Below are 20,288 nucleotides of genomic sequence, written 5' to 3'. Positions count from 1 at the left end.
TTACTCGGAATATATTAACAGTAAATTTGCAAGCGAGTGCTGCCTATAAATAAGATGCTTTAACAACAACATTTGCAAGAGTCTGGAAAACTGAGTGAAATGGAATCTGCAACTCAGAGAAAGCCACCCCCTAGATACAGATAGGTAGAAAAACCCCATAGTCCTTCAACTTGTTGAACACTTGTTTGTACACAAGCAGTAAGAGCTGGAATTAAATGCACAATACTAGCACACAGTATTCAGAATACTAACAAATACAAGTTAATCACTTTAAAATGAGAAAAAAAAAACACACTGTAAATACCTTTTTCTATGTTTTGGCAGCATGTAACTGTTGATCTTTAATAGTGCAAAGCTGTACTGAAAATAAAAAGTTTCTGCAAAGTACTTGTTATGCTTACCTGGCTACATGATTAATTACAGGGGCAAAGTTTGTTGGTCCATAAAGCTGAACTGATTTTAGACTTCTATAATATGCCTCCATTACACCATCAATGCCATGGCAGTATGGATTTTGAGGGTTTCCATTCTAAAGAAAATAAGAAGAGATTAATCACTAAAAATAATTATGAAACAGAATGATGCATTTTAGTGAATACCACCCAGTGCACATTTTTAAATGGGAATGACCCAAGAATTTAAGGATCTGTTCAAAGTTTGCTACCAATATCATAAGTGCCATGGTTGGTTCTGACTTAGCAGCCTAGGGAAGAAGTTTTTGCAGCCTCATACTGTATGCAGTCTGGACCACCAAAACAGGTTCCCAGACATAAACGCCATCTTAAACGGAATTAAGCAGTCCTTACATGGAACAGTAAAAGGCATTTCTTGGTGTGCATTTAAGGTACAAATTATAGGGCAGATGATAAACTAGAATCACATTTAGGAGCACAGTTCTGGATCAATAATTTCCAGATTTTAGTTTTGTAATTTAACTGGCATGTGTACAAAAACTTAGATTGATTCCTGTAACCTCATCCTATACTCCACTAAGTTATCTCCGGACAACTCTAAACCAGCAGCCTGTAAAGACAGGTCACAGAAAATGACAGAGAGCAACAACAATAACAAAAAAAAAATGGGTCATGATTCAATTACTTATCAAGGTAACATTAGCTTCAAACTGAAGTATTTCAAACACCTGTTTCTCATGCTGCTTTAGATGAGGTTTCTTTATTGCTGTTTTTGGCCCACAGGGACTTCCTCACTCTGGATGTCTATCAGCAATTTCACTACTATGAGAAATTTTGAAATGAGTCTTTTAGACCTAAGAATTAGAACATGTTCTGTATTTACTTTTCCTATTAACTACTTAAGACGTATCTTACTTGCCCAAATTAGGTTGTGGTACAGAAATATAAACAAAATTGTATATGATTCTCTATATATTTGCTTACCAATGCAAATTCATGTGATACTCTTCCATCTGGAGGCAGTCTAGCTCCAAAACCTAGAGCTGGGAACATTTTATCACTGTCATAGTCCTGAATAATTTCACCTACTGCTTTCAGTGCCATGCCGTATGCATTCAGCTGATAGGGATTCATATAGTGCAGTGAAGTAGGTTGTGAAGGGTTACCTGTTGAAGCAAGAGTCAGGTTTACTTTACAAATTAATCACTCCCATTTTCCCTCCTAAAACTGACAGAAATCTAGGAAAGAAGAAATTGAAAAGGTAACAAACCTAGTTCCTATGTACACAACTGTGGTTAAAATATGTGAAAATGCAACATTCTTAATACATCTTTAATAGGTCAATAGTAGTAGCTATTAGCTTTCTCACCAATGAAACTATAGCAAGAAATTGTGACTTAACTTGTATATTCGTGCCATCTTTATAATGTGATACACACTCCTATTAGGAAATTTACTCTATAGAAGAATCAAAACTAATCTGTTTCACCATTCTTCAGCCTCACTCTACTTGAAATTCTTCTATTTTGTACCTCTCAATGGAGTCTTTTAAGTTAGCCAATTTGCTCACAGCAAGAATAAATGCACGTGAAAAAAGTATGTAAACAACCGCACATTGCAACTATTTATGGAATTCAGTATGTATGTTTTTAATAGAGAACTTCTATCTGCTCTGCTTGTCCAGCTTTTCTTGACAGGAATTGGTTTCTAGTCTGTTGTTGCTCCGCTGATTCCAGGTGGTGCCAGGTATACAAACAATTTGTAATACAAAGTAGTTAAGCAGAATCCTGACATGGTACACACACATAAACTACTTCTAAAAATTGTTTTTAAAAGTGTTTTAAAACTAAACACAGCACAAGAATATGAAAGCTTATTTTTATTCTTACCATTTGAGGCTGTGAAGTCAATAGCTACTGTGAAGTTGATTTGCGTTCTGTAAAATGAAGAAACACAGCTCTTACTAATAGCTTTACTGCTATGTGGAAAAATAAACAAGATATATGATAATGTTTTTGGATAAAATATAGGAAACTGACTTTCTAATTCAAGTAACACACACTGAAAATACCATTTCATGAACACACCAAAAACATTTACTTTATTACATCCCTCCTTTCTCATTGCTTATGAAAACTCCTCATTCTACATTTAGGTTATTATGTTATTTTTAACAGTAATACTGATATTTCCTTTGACAAGGAAGGCAACTGACAGGACAATTAGGGTTTTACTGATATGCTCTTAACACTAAAACCATGTCTTCAGTCAGAATGTGTTTGAAATCACACTATATGCAAAATCTTTGGAGAAGACAGCATAGTTTTTGGCTGGCAATATCATTCATGGGAACACAATACTTTAAAGATTTTAATTTAATACTTTAAGGATTAGTTTCTTTTACTATCAAGGAAAACTGTGTAAGATAAAAGTAAAATATGGAAACAGGAATATAAAGATGAGCAATTAGAGCAGTAGCTAAGTAAAGCCATTACTGTGCATGAATCAATTGTCAGCATACCATTATTGTCTGAAAAAGTAGCCACTAATGCACTTATGGAGTGACAATCCAATTAACGCAGTCCTGTTCCGAAACTTCCCTCAGCACAAAGTACTGTCATTCTGGAGATAATCTCAACTCTAATCAGGAATCTGAAAACTGACTTTTTACTCAGACAACATTTTTTACATATTCCTTCAAACTTCTGCCTCTCAGTGTGCGCCACTATGAACTTATTGACCAAACTGCCAAAGATTACAGCTCTTTGAAAGTTATTGCACATACTTAGCTCATGCACACCTAGGTCAAACATCAGTGATCTGACACCTGACCTTGCAGTAGAAGATTTACTGCTCAAATAACCTTTTCACCCAGAGAAAACGCTATTACTGTCATGAAAACCTATGTTCACACAAAAAATCACATGGAATCGTATTATTACATTGACCAAGGCCCACACAAACTAAGCTAGGCATGAGTGGACACCATCCTTAAAAGGCAGCAAAACCCTACCAACAACCACAGTATCAAGAAGAGACTTTGTGGTTCCTTGGAATGCTGTCAGCCCAGAATGTGTCTAAAAATGCATCAAAATAAACTTGAATGAAGAACAGTGAAAGCAGCTGCAGACTGAAGAGTTTTGAGACCTAAGATTTATGAGATATGCATCCCACTAATAATTCTGCATTCTGCTTTATTCACTTTCATCCAAAATACACTATTGTTAATGGTATGAGAAGTCAGATTTTGTTTGGTTGCTACCTGAATGTCAGTGCTTGTGGCTTATTAGCCAAAACATACTTCTACACCAACAGTAAGTGACAAGAATAAACATCATAAGAAGTGCATGTCAACTAGTTTTTATCACCATCACTACAGTGTGCAGTACGGCTGTCCTCCTCAGGCATTAACAGGATAGGAAGATCAACCAAAAACAAAAGACTAATACAATGCTCTCTAGTTTTATGCTTAGAGTTCTTACTAGCTCTGCTAAACACAACTGGTCTTGGACAGTCATCTTCCTGTACTTACTATTCACAATAACCTGAACTACAATTTTTCTCTAAGAAGAGTAAGTCTCCACACAGACTATTTATTATTTAAGCCGTACAGAAGACTGGGAAAAATGGAAGAAACTCAATTAGCACAAACATGCTTTGACTGCCCTGTGTTTTCAATGACCATTTTATACATACATATATAACATACTTCAAATGTCCCTCTAAGTATGATCTTGTGCAAAAGAGACAGGGGAGACCAGCTCACACAAGGTACTGATGTCCTACAGCAAAAGGAATGACAAACTACAGGAAGGTACAAAATGAATATCGACCCTTGTAGTCAAAACTATCAAAATGCAATTAAATCTTTTTTTGAGCACCAGGTATCTGAAGTTCAAACAACTTAACTTCAAATAAGTACCACAGAAGAAAATATTTTCAAAAGCAGCTGCACTGATGTGAACACATATTTTGTGTGAAAGATTAATTTGAAAGGTATTAATTTTGCTACTGCTTCCCAGGACTGAAAAAAAAAACCCAAACCAACAAACTGTCCATAATTAAAAAAAACAAAACAAAACAAAAAATAATTTGGGAAGGCTAATTTAGAAGCTGTGTGTTGTGGAAACATCAAACACAACTCATTTGGAAGTCAAGTCAGATGAGTAGAAAATTAATCTGAATGATATTTTAAGAAATGCTTTCACAGTAATACATGCTATTCTGGAAACAAATTAAAAGTAATGAATATATCTGACAGCTCACTGCCCTGTTTTTATTTCTACCATGTTTTATTTCTTTTCAACAGAATAACTTTTAGGTTCTATCCAGTGCACACTCTTAGGTTACTGTTGCTATTAACATATTAATGACTTGTTCATCAACAGTAACATATTTTTGATAAGATCTTTTGGCTACTGTATTTTATGTAAGGGACGATAGCTGAAAAAAAACATTAATTCAGTGTGGATGCCTACAATTTTAAGAAGCATCTGAAATCACAGCCTTCGAGACAAACTCAGATGCATGATTAAATAATCCCAATTTTAAAATACATCAATAAAATGGAAGCTTCACGTAAGATCCTTTACTGCTTGTTTTTTAAAAAGTCCTCAAAGCTTAGAGCTGTATCTGAACTAAGAAAAAACACTGCAGTAAAGCACCTATCTGCATAATGCTTAATTAGGAAGGATATGCTGAACTACCTTTGTGCTTAACTCAGGTGAAAATAAATTAAGTGGTAGACAATCTAGTTTAGACTTTTATACACAGAGAAGTTTAATATGATGCTGAGGAAAACTAAACAAGCATTCGTGTGAAACCTGTAAGTGAAGTCTGGGGTGTTTTCAAGATTAACTGAATGCTCTTAGAAGGGACATGAAGTGTTACTTTAAACAGCAAGAAAGACAGAATGGTTCTCAAAATTACACACACAAGAATAAACTGTATGATCTGTGTACTACCTGTATGTAGAATGTCAGAAAATAAATGAACCAGTGACTAAGCTAGAACCATACTTCAATGCAAGACCAAACGAGTAAGAAAAACTAAGGTTTTCAACACACAAAGCAAGCATAAGGTAAATACCCATAGATAGAAAATCCTGAAAATTAAAAATCCTTTTTTACAGAGCAACATATGAACGTTCTACTGTTATCCCTGTATGCGTCTCTAATACTCCAAAATGCCACAGTAACGCACTTAAGATGCAATATGGAATCCAAATACCTCACATACAGGGACTTTTCCAAACTGAGTGGCACAACGTAGGTTAGATTTTAGTTTAGAGAACCACAGAATGTACACCGTACTAAGCTACAGAAAATTCCAACATGCAAGACAATAATTTTGTATTTACAAACCACAGAAAACTTAAGTCAATCTAACTATGCTGGAATTTGTGTTTAAGCCACACTCTCTGGTTAGGTACAATGATGTACAGTGTTAACTATGGAATGCACCACTTGGTGTAAGGACAAAACCACTGTACTGATTGTTGTTTGATCTATAAAGGATCAAAATAAAATAACACTAATAATTTTTTAAAAAAACAAGGCTGGAAAAGTAGTGTATGTAAGAATTCAAAAATTATCAAGTTCCTGAATTCAACCCCAAATTATCAAGTTGGGTATAAAGAAACAGTTTTTTTACTGTGAGGGTCTTTTACAGTGTTTGTCAGCACAGTTCTGGGCACAGGGCTAAAGGCAGGGCCCGCCTAAGGGCTGCCCCTAAGTCCTGGGCTGGCTGGGCAGCATGGGCTCCGGGCTTTGTAAGATGCAGAGGTGGATGAAGGCAGGGGAGGAGCTGGCCTGTTCTGGATGTGGCTGACAGTGAAGCTTGCTGCACTAAGTCGTGCTTTGAGTTGTTTTCTGAGGCACTGGAACAGGATGCCCAGAGAGGTGTTGGATACCCCATCTCTGGAGACATTCAAGACCAAGCTGGACCACATTCTGGGCAACCTGATCTAGCTGAAGGTGCCCTGTTCTTTGCATAGGACATGGACTAGACAACCTTTGAAGATCTCTTCCACCTCAAATAATTCTATGATTCTGTGAAATACTTAAAGAACACAGAACAGTAAGACTAGCAGAACTTCCTACTGGGAGAGGCAAGACGGCTCAGAGAAATGGGAGAGACAAAGTACTTGAGGCTAAGGGTCAAGGCTTTTTTGCTGTTCTTTTAAAATATTTCTTGTTCCCCAGATTTTTCAAAAGTAAGGTTTTTCTGATCAGGAAATTCATTTGCTGAGGTTGTTTTTCTGCTTTCCCAGATGCACATTCCCCAAGGAGCTAAATGAGAAGCTCACAGCTTCAAGTGAGGTTGTAAGGTCACAAAGCTGTGCACAAAAGCTGCCACAACACTGCCGTCTGGCTAGGCAGGCTGGGTCACTCAGTGTCCTGACTCAGGGGAGGGCTCAGACAGAACGTCCAAGCACAGCAACATGCATTGTGGGCTTGGAGCTGCTAGAGGAAGACATGACCTCTCAGGGTGAACTCGTCACTAGCAGTAACAAAAGCATCTCACCAGCAGCAGTAACCTTTACCACAGAGCACACAGTTTGGGACTTTGGGAGAGCAAGGTAAAACTAACTGCTTTCAATCAGAATTGATGCACACATGGGAACAAGCTAAGCCTGGATGTAGCTGTTGACCAGGGCTGACAGTGTGAATTTTTTTAACAGTACACTGGAAGAACGTATAAATTTCCTCTGCGTCTTCAGGGTGAAAACCAGCTGGTCTGGTTGCAGGGGGGAGTTGGCGGAGGTTTAAGAATCACTTATTGTGCAGCAATCTATAACTGATCTAATCGAGTAACTAACAAGCGGCTGTATCATCTCAATGGTATTTACTCCAAAGTCTCCAGTGACAGTATTTTTTTCATTTCCTCTTTGCAAATGCAGTATCAAAACAAACAACATTTTCCTCATAAAAGTTCCACAGTATCTTCCTCCTATATAACTTGGGAGGTGATTTTTGTAAGAAAACATGCTAGTAAGTGGAAGGAGAAATCCTCTTTTGAAATATACATTAATTTTTAGTACAAAGTACCCTATCTTAAGGTAGGGTCAGTGTCGTAACAGGTGATTTAGCATCAAGATACAAGGAAAAGTTAGCAACTAAGATGATACTACTTGATGCACAACAGATGTAAAAGAGATATCCATCTCTTTCCTACTACTTTCATACTACAATAATATTCAGTGTTATTAAAAATAAATTAGAATGTATGAACAAATTCCTGTTTCATTTTTATGGCTTTTTAAAAAAATCACTGATTATATTTATAATGAAATATTCCAATTAAAAATATGCAGATTCAAAATACAAATCAAATCAATACTGCAGTCCCAATTAATTACAGTTAATTCTGTCAAGCTTTCCCTTAAATCACTATTCATTCTAGACACTTCAAATCAATTACAATAAAGTTTGGAACATGAAATGTTTCACAAGCATCCATTTATAGAAGAGCCAATATTGTGCCTTCTGCAGAATCAGTGTTTTCTTCCCCTTGCCGAACCAAATGGAAGAATAACGGGGATCTAAAACCAAAATTGTGGAGGACATAATTGATGGGGAAACAGACTGACAAATGAGGAAAACTTCACATCACCCTTCCCCCAAAACTCGTTAACTGGACTAAAACTGATGTGTAGTAGTATTAAATGAGATGAAGTAAGAATAAGACAGGATCGAGGAAAATGGCTGCAAAACTCACTCTCCTGGTTATGTTTCCAAAGAAGAAAATTAAAGGTGGTAAAAGGTAGTGACATTTTATATATAAAAAAAACAACCTTCACAGTTTTCACTAGCATGTGCTTAAAAACAGATGCATGAATCAGTAAACAAGATTTAGATAAAATAATTAAATGATTAGAATTAGTGCTCAGACTTACAAGCACAGAGCAGTCTACTGAATTATAGTCCACTCATACAAAAAGAGGGGTGATCTTCAAAGTAGTAATTATTAATATTGCAAGACTTCTTTGCTTTGCACTTAGAGAGAGAGCACAAAATATCAGTAGGAATTGTTGATTGTATTCAGGATTTCTATTAATCATCTATGGAATACAGATATTTAACTGGCACTGTAAACAGCCCCGTGGGAAATATGATAACTCAATCTGAAAAGATTATACATGTATGCAGTCTTCTTGTCTTTCCAAATTTAGATATAAAACTTAACAGATTCTAACACAGTTAACAAATGAATTGAATCCACTTTGAGGAGAAACAGGAGGATCTAGAGGGTGAAAACAAAGAGATGATAAGTATTCCATCAGAAGCACTTCCAGATAACTGAACTGAAATTAAGGACTGAAACTCTAGAAGACCTAGATCACTTTTTTGTCCAGAAGCATCCAGGAACAAAATGCAGGAACTTTGAGGATAGTAAAAAGTCTTAGTGGCCCTAACCATCCTCACCTCAGCCCTCTGACCACACTCTCATGGGCACAGGAGCCCCATTTCAGCTCAGCCTTCACACTTATGTAAGAGGAATATAATGTCCAGCTCAGCTATGCCCACATAGCTCATGGCTTCACCTCCTTGAACTCTCATCACAGGCCCACCTGACAATCCCTGAAACTGATCCTGCCCCTTATCTGTGGTTTGACTACGTCCATGTTTAAAATCCTGAACATTCACATTTGCAAGTACTGTCCACAGAAATGTTCTCATTGCATTTAAACTTAACGAGCCAAAAGACACTGTGTTTGGATACACATAAGTCACTATGAATTCACCCCTTAGTAAAAATACTTATTTTATTGGATGGAGAACAAACAGCTGTAAATTTGGATATCCCAATTTGAAATTTAACTTTTTGGGAGAATTTAAACATCAGAGCATTTGTTACTCCTTGAGAGAAAAAAGAAAAAAAATTACTCTCTGCTGCAGCGAATGACTTAGGTCAATAATATGGACCACTTCTTAGCAGTGACTCATTCCCTCTACCAGTTATGAGTATGGTATAGCATATAATTTTTTGCTATATTTCTAAAAACCCTGATAATAATGGTAATATAGCCAGCTTACTGACTGTTTCTCTGTAACTAGAATATAACTTGGTGGTATCATCTTAACAGAACAAACTTCAGTGATAAATGAGTTAGGAATAAATCTTCAGCACATTCTCATCTGTGGGATTATCACAGCTAGAAACAAAGATGAAGCGGTGTATTGCAAATGGCTGAACACAACACAGACTTTTTATCTCAGCTGAAGCTTGGTTAAAGACTGCTAGAAAAAAAAGCTGGGAACTTGTTTCTCTAAAGTAAATAGTGATCTAAAATAGCTATAGAAAAATAGGGAATATGCCTCAAAAATTCGTATTAAGAGCCTAGAAATGAGTAATAAATTATTTCTACTTTTTTTTAGAGAATATCGCTTTCTGGTACAGAGGTTAAGAATCGAGAATTCCTGATGTTTGATCCCATTTCAGGTATGTTCTAGGATAAGCCATTTGATGCCTCTGTCTCTACTTCCCTTTTGGAATTACGATAAATGAGAAATTGAAACCATTATAAATTTTATATAATTAGTATTGAAAAAATGCCTCCCATGGGAAAAGGCTCTAAATAAATGCTAATCTTAAATAAATCAAAGGTCATTATTTCTGTACCATTGCCTATTCCAACAGTATACATGAAGTTCCGTAACTTAAATGACATCAGTAACTTAAGTGTAGCCTCTGCATGAGGAAATAATACAGTTCTTACTGTATTAACTTAAAGTAACTATATGCAATGTGTAAATACAAACTATTACAAAGAAGAAAACTTCGCTGACTATCACATACCCGCCTTTAATGTAGTCAAGGAAGGAAACTTCTGTTTCAATGAGGAAGGAAAGCAGTGTAACCTGAAAGCAAACAAAAAGAAGAGTCAGATGTGAATTGTCCTTTCCCAGTTATACAAGTAGAGACTCATCCACAACATTTTTGGAGCTAAAACTAAAGAAGATGTAGAAAACAACGTAAACGTTTCAGAAACCAGTTTTTGAAAGGAAAAGACAAGTTTGGAAGTCTGCTACAATTTTTTTTTGGTGGTTGTTCTGTTTTGATCTGTTTTGGTATGGGTGGCTTCTTCCTTTTTTTGAAGTAAGAGAGAATGAGTGAAAGATCACTATCCAGGGCACGCAAACATACGCTTATTCTTTTTGAAGTACTTACTGAGTACTTCAGCTTTGTTTAAAGAACTCAACTACAATTTTTCATGCCATTTCTCATATCAGCAGTTGTACTGAGTGTTGATAAACACACATATGTACGAATACAGAAAAATACTTAAAGTGGAACACATAGAAAAATGAGGAGATGAGAAATTTCTTCACTATCCGTTCTGATCACTCAGGAATTTTGGTAGTCCTAAACGTAAGCAGCAGCTTAAAGTGTGGCATTTTGAGCACTCAAGTTACAGAAGTTTTAACTCAAGTGGAAAAGATTTGGTAGTCAAGATTTTCATACAGATTCACTCCATATTACTTTTGGTTTATTTGCAAATTATGTCATCCATATTCCTGAACTTAAAATGACCTCCTAAGTAGTAATGAATGGAAACAGCTACTCTGTCAGTGTATTTCTTTAAAACAGCAGTGAGATAGCAATCAATGACCAGCACCCACTTTGCTAACTTTTCCTCAGATGGCAACTTTCCATTAGTGAGAATGATGGTCTTAGATTATTTGGAAATGGAGAAATCTGTTGGGACACCAAATATCTTGGATGAAGGACAGAAAGAAGTAAAAACAAAACTGCAGGTAAACATACAGGAAAGCGACTATTCGCAGAAGCTTAAAGGAAGCCTGCACATAGCAGGGCAAATGGGACAAAAAGGAATCAATATAAAAGCAATTACAAAAAACACTAGTAAAGAAGAAAAGAGGTAAGAAATTTACCAATACCAAACCACTTGTTGATTTTCTGTTAATTTCAGGCAAAAAATACAAAACCCACAGTTGATTCTGTCTGCCTAAACATGAGTAAAAAATGTTCTTTCATGTACAGAAAGCCTGAAAGAACTTTTTATTCTAACACTTTAATAAGCAATAAATAAATAAATAATGAATTAATCAGATCTTGCAAGGTAAATTTTCACAAACTACTTTTTATGTTTTAACACAGAAGTACAAAATAAGTGATAGTTTCCCTACTGATGAACAGACTTATACAAGAATGAGAGTCTGACAAATCGTTTCTTCAAAGCCATACAAGTTCAAAGTGAAAGTAGTCCTCCTGACTTCACTGGAACTTCCCATGAGCAAAAATACCCACCATGCTGGATGTGTTTTCAAAAGAATATATCTAAAACCTGTTTTGATTTTTCAATATACAGCTCTTCAACATTTATCTTCATTTTCTCATAGATGATCTGAGTATCATGGGTGCCAGAACACAGAAGATGAGAAAACGCTGAAGGGAATTATTTGCGTTGCTAACAAATGTTTCATAGCAGAATATGAACAAAAGGACATAATATTCTCTTCCCAAAATAGCCTTAACAGAATTTTCAAGGAAAATTTACAAAAAGCTGTTGGTAATAAAAATTTATGACTCCTCCTGTTTTAGCATGAAAGGTATGACTTAGCAGCTTTTATTGATGCTAGGTGAGTGGTTAAATTTAAACATAAAATTGACTTTTGAAAATATGTTTCAGACAAAATCGAACAGTGTCCAATCAAATAATTTCAAGAATCTGCCTCCAGATTGGTATAACTCATTTTTAAGACCATTGGCAACTTAAGAGCACACTTGAAAACAACTTCTATCAACTTAGAAAAATAACAACAGAAACATCAGAAAATAAATGCTGTAGTACAGTAAGTAGTTTATTATTGTAGCTTTCACAGATGGTTCTATTTCAGCTCTGTTATATGTCACGTCAACTGTTCTGTATTTCAAGAGAAAAGCATACAGTAATATTATAAATTATATCTACTTACTGTTCCAGAGTTAACATATTTCTTCTTTTTTCCCTTTTTCTTTGGATTTATTACCTAGAAACACAGACAAAAGAATTAACGCACAATCATTTTAGCAAACACAAAGATAATTGTTAAGATATTTTCAATGCACAAAACAGAATCCGTAGCATCTAAATTAATTCAGCGTGCTTTCTACTTATGCACCTCAAAGCTGGGATATACACAGATTTCAAAACCAGTGATTTATTTTCACAGTGCTAGGTAAGGCAGTGTTGTTACTCATATTCAATAAATAAGGGACTGAAACAACAAAGGCGAGAGCGTTCATTACATCTGAGTTCACAGTGGATTTGAATCTACACAAAATTCTGCATTTTTCTGTACTCCTGATTCCAGTGTTCCAGTGTTCTGGGCCATCACTTCTTTGTCTAACAGTGCACCTCTTCAATTAATCTGCTCCCATCTTCATAGTATTACCTATGAAAAACAGGAGTTATCCTACTCCTAGTTTTTGTATTTGGTGCAATGGCAGGTATGGCAATTACAATGAAAGAAAGGCCAAGGTCATAGAGTCTCAAAACTAGCTTGTTATTTCATGAAATCTGGCATAGACCATCAACCAGATGGCAAACACTCTCAGGGCACAAGAATCTTCAGAGAACTGGACTACAAAGTATTAAATCATTCTCTCAAATATCTTGAACCTACATTCACACAAACTCCCTCTGCAGACATCTAAAAAAAGGTTGTTTCCCTTCTCAGTACCTGAAGGTAAGTCTCAGACGGTTTCACTAAGTGCACATAAAAAAAAAGTACTCCTATTTATTACTGCACACAGGACTGGAAGCAAAACATTATTTTGCTAATTATGTTGATCAGCCGTCTCCTATATGACCAGGAAAACTCAAATTCATCTTACTGCCAAGTTCTACTGTAAACTATGCACAGATGTTCCATGAATGAATGCAAACATTCCCAACTGAAATCTCAGCGACTTAACTGCTATAAAACATTGCAACAGTAATTCCAGAAAATGGGAAACAGAGCAAACCATCTTCCAAAAATTCACCCCCAACCAAAATGAAATCACATTCAAAAACTGCATTCATTTCACAGCACACAACAGCTCTGAAATGCAGATCAGAAAGAGACAACTGTCATTGAAGATCTTCCCAAACTGGCCTGAGTTAATGACTACAGACAAGAAATATGCTGCTAAGTGCCCAAAAGAAGATTCATAAGAATCTTCTGTTTCACATAACCTGACAATGGGCACCTTAGGAATTGCTGGGAAATGCACTAGCACTTGGAATGAAATGTCATGGGAAACAAGGTATCTTCTAGGGATCAAATGTCAATTAAATCACAGCTTCTCTCTCTCTCTCACAATTCCAGGTACTATCATAGTAACAACAATGTGTAGGTTTTGCTCAAATTTCAGGTAAATGTAAAAAGGCCTCCAAAAGCTTTATACTCCTGCAATAACCAAGGAAGCTACTTGAGCTCTTATGTGTTTAAAAAAAAAAGTCTATTGAAGAGAGCTTGTTATATCAATGTTTCTAATTCAAAAACACTCAAACAAAAATTTCTCTATCTGCCTTGGGGCAGTCTAGCTGTAACACAATTAAAAAGAATTTGTTCAGTCTCCTTTGTTCTGATATTGCACAGACTGATCATGTGGAAGCAGTGGGAAAGCACAGAGGATTGTCATATGGGGAGGGAAACACTGGCTGTTCAGAAAATGTATGCTAATGCTGGGAATAAGATATTGACATTGTATTTAAGTAACTACAAAATCACTGTAAGAAGTTATGACAGAACATTCCTGGTAGGGTAGGAGTCATGTCAGTGATACAATAAGAAAGGACAGTTTCACTGCACACAGTACTCTGCACTGTGACACTGTAGAAAGCTGCTGCAAATTACAGTCACTCTATAGGGTAGATTCTGGATCTAAATAAGAAAAACATGGCTGTAAGTTATCTTTGTCCTGTTTCACACAGCAGCATCAGTGCTCGTCTTCAAAATAAAAGTGCAGAACATAACTGGAGCACACTCCTTCCCTACTTTGCATTAGCGCTTGCACAAACCATCATGTCAGCATTTTAAGGAATATGGTACATTACAAAATACTGGTTTAATGGCAGCAGACCAAGACCAAAGGATGGCTTAAAGAATAGCAAAGATCTGCATTCCACACAGAAAACAACAACAAAAGAGTAAAAAACAGCCAGCCTATAGTGGCATAGGTTTGCCTTCTCATTATTAGCAAAGCTATCTTTTCACAGAGAAGAAATAACACATTTTAATTTTGAGACACACTAAGGAAGCAAACCTAAAGATGTTGTAACTCACGGTGTAAATGGAGAAGCTAACCTAAATCTTTCAAAAAGTGTACTTAAAACCTGGAAAGTCTCAAGTACTCATGCTGAGGGACAGAAGAGTTCTTGAAATTAAGAAGTCTATTAGTAAGACTATGATTCAATTAGATTTGTTTTACTTCTAAAGCACTCTTGGGTGAAACAGAAATGAGAAAGTTTTCATCATGGGATTAAGACTGAGTTCAAGAAAATCTTACAGACTCATGAGTTTCACCAGTGTGGATGCATGAGAGTCTAAATGCAGGAAAAGCCTCTGCTATCAGAATGGACAAAGAGAGAACAAGAGAACAGTCTTTGAGGCAGCTCATTGTGGAACCATTCTAAAAGCAACAACAGCGCATTTGACCCCACAAGTCATCATGTGGCATCACACAGAAGTGCCTGAATTACCTGTATTTTAATTTGAAGGCAACGTAATTGAAAGAGGAGATGCTCAGTATTAAGACTACACTAAAGGAGATTTGGTTGAAAAACAGTATTTCTGTTTTCTGAATGGCACCTATGACCTGTGATATTGATGCTAGGGAGCTTTAGATACTGCTTCCTCCTGAGAAGATCAAAAGCTTGGCTTTTGGTAACAAATGGAGGCCAAGGATATAGGCACTGAAGAAATACCAAGAAAAGGATCACACACAAGGTCACATATCTCAGTCAGGAAAGAACTCCAGAAACAAGAAGACAAATACTTTCAGGCACTTCCAAAACAACAGAAACGTAAGTGGAAAAAAATAACTTACTTATTTTTAATTCAGTTCCTATACATGGTTTCCGTGGACTAGGGTTTGCTGACTCATTTCATGACACCACAACTCTTTTAGAGAATGGGAATTCTCAACAACATTTTCCATTAGAAGACTGTTTTTAATAAGAATAATCCTGCTGGTAAACAGACCCAGGAAGGGGATGCATTACTGCAGTGTGGTGACAGCAATATATTGAGTCAAGGTTGATCCAAATGATCAAGGCTCCACAAATTGAGACAAAATAAAGGCAATTTCCAGGAGGATGCATGGTTGCCTTTCCTGTATTTCCCCCAGGAATTCTGCCAGATGGAATTCAGGGCATCTTTCTGAGTTACGTTCATTACTCAGTTGATATAAACATCTTCTAAGTTCATGAGAGAGGAGACTGCAGCCTCTATGAAAGGAAAACAACTAAACTAAAAAAAGAGAATGGACCGTTCTTGTGGTTAGCAGTATTTATAAGCTATGAAAAACTCCTATTTTATCATCAGTTAATCTTCATAAATGATATGTTGAAAAATTAGCAGAAAGATACACCTGGAAACTGAAAAAAAGAATGCACATAAAAATGTCAACCTTAAACACTGTTCGTTGGGTCCTTTGTGACTCCATGTCATGAAAGCACACTCAGCACTTTCTGATGTTCCTCTTTCCCCAATATATACCCACCATGGAGCAATAAACAAAGCACAGACTGTGAACAGTTTTCTTGTGTTGTACAAATGCTTATATTCATAAATGAAAGACAGAAGGAATGAGAATAGAACTGACCAAGGAAGAGAACAAACAGCGAGCATAAAATTAAAAAGAATGTTCATTGCAAATCTCTAAAAGTCAGTCTATGAAAGGCCTACAGAAGAAAACCTTCAAATTCAGCACTTCAGTTTACAGAAAGCATTGGGCACAATCCGTCCACTTTGTCTATAAGCTTATGTGAAATGGAGGATGCTGAAAAGCTTTCACAGAACTGGCTAGACAAAAATGGTAAGGAGAAAAAATCTATTCTGTTTTCCAAATCTTAGTAATCTCAGACATAATTAGGAAAGAAGTGTTAAATCAGAGATTTACCAGCTTTGAGATACACAAACCTGTACAATTTCAGCAATGGGGCCCTGAGAAGACAGTGACTGTAGATGTGGCCTACATTTGCCTACAATATAAGGGAAAGTCATACAGCAGTTAGAAGTACTTGAATTGACTGCCTAACAATCCCAACAGCTGGTGGATAAATTAATCCCAAACTGCAAATAAGAAGTGTATTTTTAAGCAAAGATGGTAACTGACAAAAGGCAACAGCAAACAAAGAAAGAAGGTAAATTCACTGTTGTTTGTAATCCTAGCATAAAATCTCTAAAAATTCTCACATCTGCACCAGAGGCCAAACACATGTCTCTGCATCTGAAGTAGGAATTGTTGTTTATTTAGGCAAGAGAAACTAGCATCCAACAAACAACATGTGTTATGGTTGGTAAATAAAGAAATAAATGACAAATTGCATACACAGAAATGGTTTACAACCCAGTAGTTGCTCCAGATTATGTCTAACAACCCAGCCATCTGCGTCTGAAGTTCTCTTGTCACCCAGTGCATATATACATGCACACATACCTACTAGCTCTTAAATGCATTTATGGAGCAACACTTTCAGATTTTCTGCTCTTCAAAAAGGAGAAATGTGAACTAATTCCAAAGTTTTAATTTTGACAAGCACTGTGCAGATTTAACCAGTTTACCATGAACACTGGAAGTTTTTTCACTTATTTTCTGAAGGTGAACAAATAAGACTCAGAACACCTACCTCATACACGTTGAACTGAGACTGCCCTCTTGATAACTCCCTGTAACTTGTTGTGAATTCTCCAATGAAATCATGACTGTATAAGCAAATCGAAGAGACAGTATTACTACTTTAAACATCTAGTACACATATTTGTAAAAAAGAGAAGCACAACCAGTATGAACAAACACTCAAGAAAGCAGCAACAGCAAAACATGAATCTGCTTAAAAAAATCTATTTTCATTTTGCTGTGTCTGTAGCGATAACAATGAAGACTTGATTTATCAGGTTAAATCTTTCTGATAGCTTCTGCTTAGCCTAACTACACAATGAAGGCTAAGTTGTAAATTGTTTACATGTGAGGCAGATCACGGAAGAATTTAAAACAGAAAGGGTTATAAAATATTATCACTACTTTCTCACTGGATCACCACTGGCATCTTGCTCTAACACTGAATTAGTGGCTACAAGCTTTTCCTTTCTGAATACTACTTCTGTTCTAAGAATAAATTCCACATTTCCATGCTCTGTCACTCACATTTTAAAAACTGCTTTGTCAGCTCTTAGTCAGGGGAGATCACACTGCAAAGTAACCACTATGGGCAGGGTGGACAGAGGGAAAGCACTGGATGATGCTCCACTGTGAATGGCTTCTGAGGTCAGGGAGCAGGACCAGAGAAACCACATGGCTGCCAGATGGGAGTGAATGAAACATCTGGAATGGGCAGCAAGCACAGAGCTGACTGCCTAGCAGCCTGCTACACAACTTCCAGGTGTCATGAGACCTTCTGCGCCCATCTCTGGCCTTGCCAGCTAAACTTTTCTCACTGCTGATCCAACTCCCACTCCCTCCTGATCCTCACTCCCCCTGTTTTCACAGTTCTTCCCAAGCAAAGCACCGTACCTCCTCTACACTCTGCTTTCCCAACCAGTGAGATACGATAATAACCATTTTTTTAATCTTTCCTTCAAGCATGAATGAGAATAGAATGTCAGTTTTATGATTTTATTGCTTGTAAAACTTGCTTTTAAGAATTACAATGCATTTCCAATTAAGCTGTTTCCAATAAAAGCAAAGTTAGAAATTCCTGAGAAGTGCAAGGAAAGGAAAAATAGAAACAATCCAAAGCAACATGAAATTTCTTACTTTATTAATAACAAAACAACAAAACAAACACAAAGTTAAAATCTCCCTATCTGAAACCAGCAGGAATTCAAAAATATCTGTAAGCCATGCAATTAAAAGGTTCAGTCGTCACAGCAATGCCGGTGAGTCAAGTAAAGCATCCCAAAGAAGGCTTGAGAAATACTATATAGTGAACCTATTACCGACTACTCTGATTCAGAGTTGAGAAACAACCGCCTTCCACCTGGAAACTGGAAAATTGCTTCTGAGACAGACAAAGACTTTTCTTAAGGAACACATTTTAAAGATATTGTCTCCTTTTTCTAAACACTCCCTGGATTGCGACAACTGCTGTACCAGGGGAATAAAAGAAGGCAGCATACCAGCAATAGAACTTGAGAGCTATAGAGACCGCGGCACATAAAATACATTTAATTTTGAGTCACCACAGTTTTGGAAAAAACATGCACCTTGTTAAAAGATGAATTTTTACCTTTTATAACAATTTCTAATAACAACTGTTAATTTTCAAGTCATCTGTTTTTTTTTTTTTTTTTAAAGCAGAAAATTAAGCAACTGCTCATTGACTACATATGAATATGCCATAGGAGAGGATAAGCAATTTCAGATAGGGTTTTTCTCTAGGAAAATTACTTTGAAATTTGTACTGCTTAAAAGTAACTATTTCCATAATTCCGAAAGACACTGGAATGCTTCCTTTTCCTTGTGGCAACATACATGGACTGGTAAGAACTGAGCCAGAAAGATTTAATTCCTCTAAGTAATCTTATTAAAAAGGTGTGGACATAAATAATCAGTCTCCCAGCTCTCTGCATTTAAAAGACCATCAGCTTAGACATGAGCAGTCCCTATTGAAATGGATGCATGCCATTCAATAGACTGGCTCTGAAAGATGAGTGACTGCTGGACATTTGCCTTTGCTGGAAGTATAACTCATTTAGAAAAATATAACATCAATCCTTCCAAACATTCATGATTGCACATCACCCTATAGATTTCCTTATTAGTGTCTGAACAGAGAACCAGAAGGAGTTGTCTTTGATAGACCTTTGGCTCCTAACACCAACCATTCCTAGACTTAGACACTTCTGTCCATGAACTGCATGTCAGAACTGTGAATCAGAGACTCTCAGTACGTCAAACAATCACTTGAATCCCAACTCACTAAAAGTGCCACTTCTGGTACTGTGCTTTGAAGTGCTGAAAATCACTTTCAGAAATGTCATTAGCTTTGTTGTTTTTCTTTCTTTTTCTTTTTTTTTTTTTTTTTTTTAAATAATCTAAAGGAAAAAAAAACAAACAATAGAGAAAATGTCAATCATCACCCCTAAAATATATCATTGGGAAAGATGAGAAGTCCAACAATTTAAAAATCAACTAAGCAGCTGGAGAAAGAGGTCAGAGATGGAGGACAAGAAGAAAGAGGAAAGCAGCCGGGATATGAAATTTACAGCCTCTCTTGCAGTCTTCAGATTCTCAGACAAATTTTTACCCCTTGCTGTCGTTAGATTCTCCAATGCTTGTTTTGGAGCCCCCAGTTTATCATGGTGCTACTTATTGTTTTATATTTTGAGAAACAAGCAAACAAACAAACATTTTATTCTGTATAACAGACTGTAAAAGCCAAGGTTGTGGAATGGCTTTTGCACCACAAGGTAACAATTTCTCTGAAGTTAAGGAAAAAGCCTTCAGAAAGAAATACAAACACCCGAGTATTGCTGATATCCTTCATCTGTGTTCACACAGGCTGTAAATCAGATAAAGCAGATAAGCCCACTAAATTCTTACATATATTTCAGTGAAGAGCAATCTGTGGTTGCACCTCAAATCCCTGGTTTCTTCCTCAAACTTTGCATATGTAAAATTGAGCTGCTCCAGTGCTAGAGTTTATGAGAACGTCTT

At 36.4% G+C, this 20,288-nt stretch overlaps 1 protein-coding gene across 2 annotated transcripts in view; it reads right to left on the bottom strand.

The window, feature by feature from the left end:
• CPNE8 (copine 8) overlaps positions 1 to 20,288 on the bottom strand; it is an 82,802-nt gene that overhangs the window by 11,660 nt on the left and 50,854 nt on the right. For both annotated transcript variants that reach the window (XM_015851701.2, XM_015851712.2), the window contains 6 exons: positions 17,260 to 17,335; positions 12,356 to 12,409; positions 10,215 to 10,276; positions 2,303 to 2,349; positions 1,398 to 1,579; positions 402 to 529 (listed from right to left, as the gene is read on the bottom strand). In XM_015851701.2, coding sequence (XP_015707187.1) covers positions 402 to 529; positions 1,398 to 1,579; positions 2,303 to 2,349; positions 10,215 to 10,276; positions 12,356 to 12,409; positions 17,260 to 17,335 — 549 coding nt within the window. The remainder of the gene's footprint in view (positions 1 to 401; positions 530 to 1,397; positions 1,580 to 2,302; positions 2,350 to 10,214; positions 10,277 to 12,355; positions 12,410 to 17,259; positions 17,336 to 20,288) is intronic.

Source organism: Coturnix japonica, chromosome 1 (genome assembly GCF_001577835.2).
Source record: "Coturnix japonica isolate 7356 chromosome 1, Coturnix japonica 2.1, whole genome shotgun sequence".
Lineage (NCBI taxonomy): Eukaryota > Metazoa > Chordata > Aves > Galliformes > Phasianidae > Coturnix > Coturnix japonica.
Note: the sequence above shows the minus strand (reverse complement) of the source record. Positions and strands in the feature narration are given on the sequence as shown.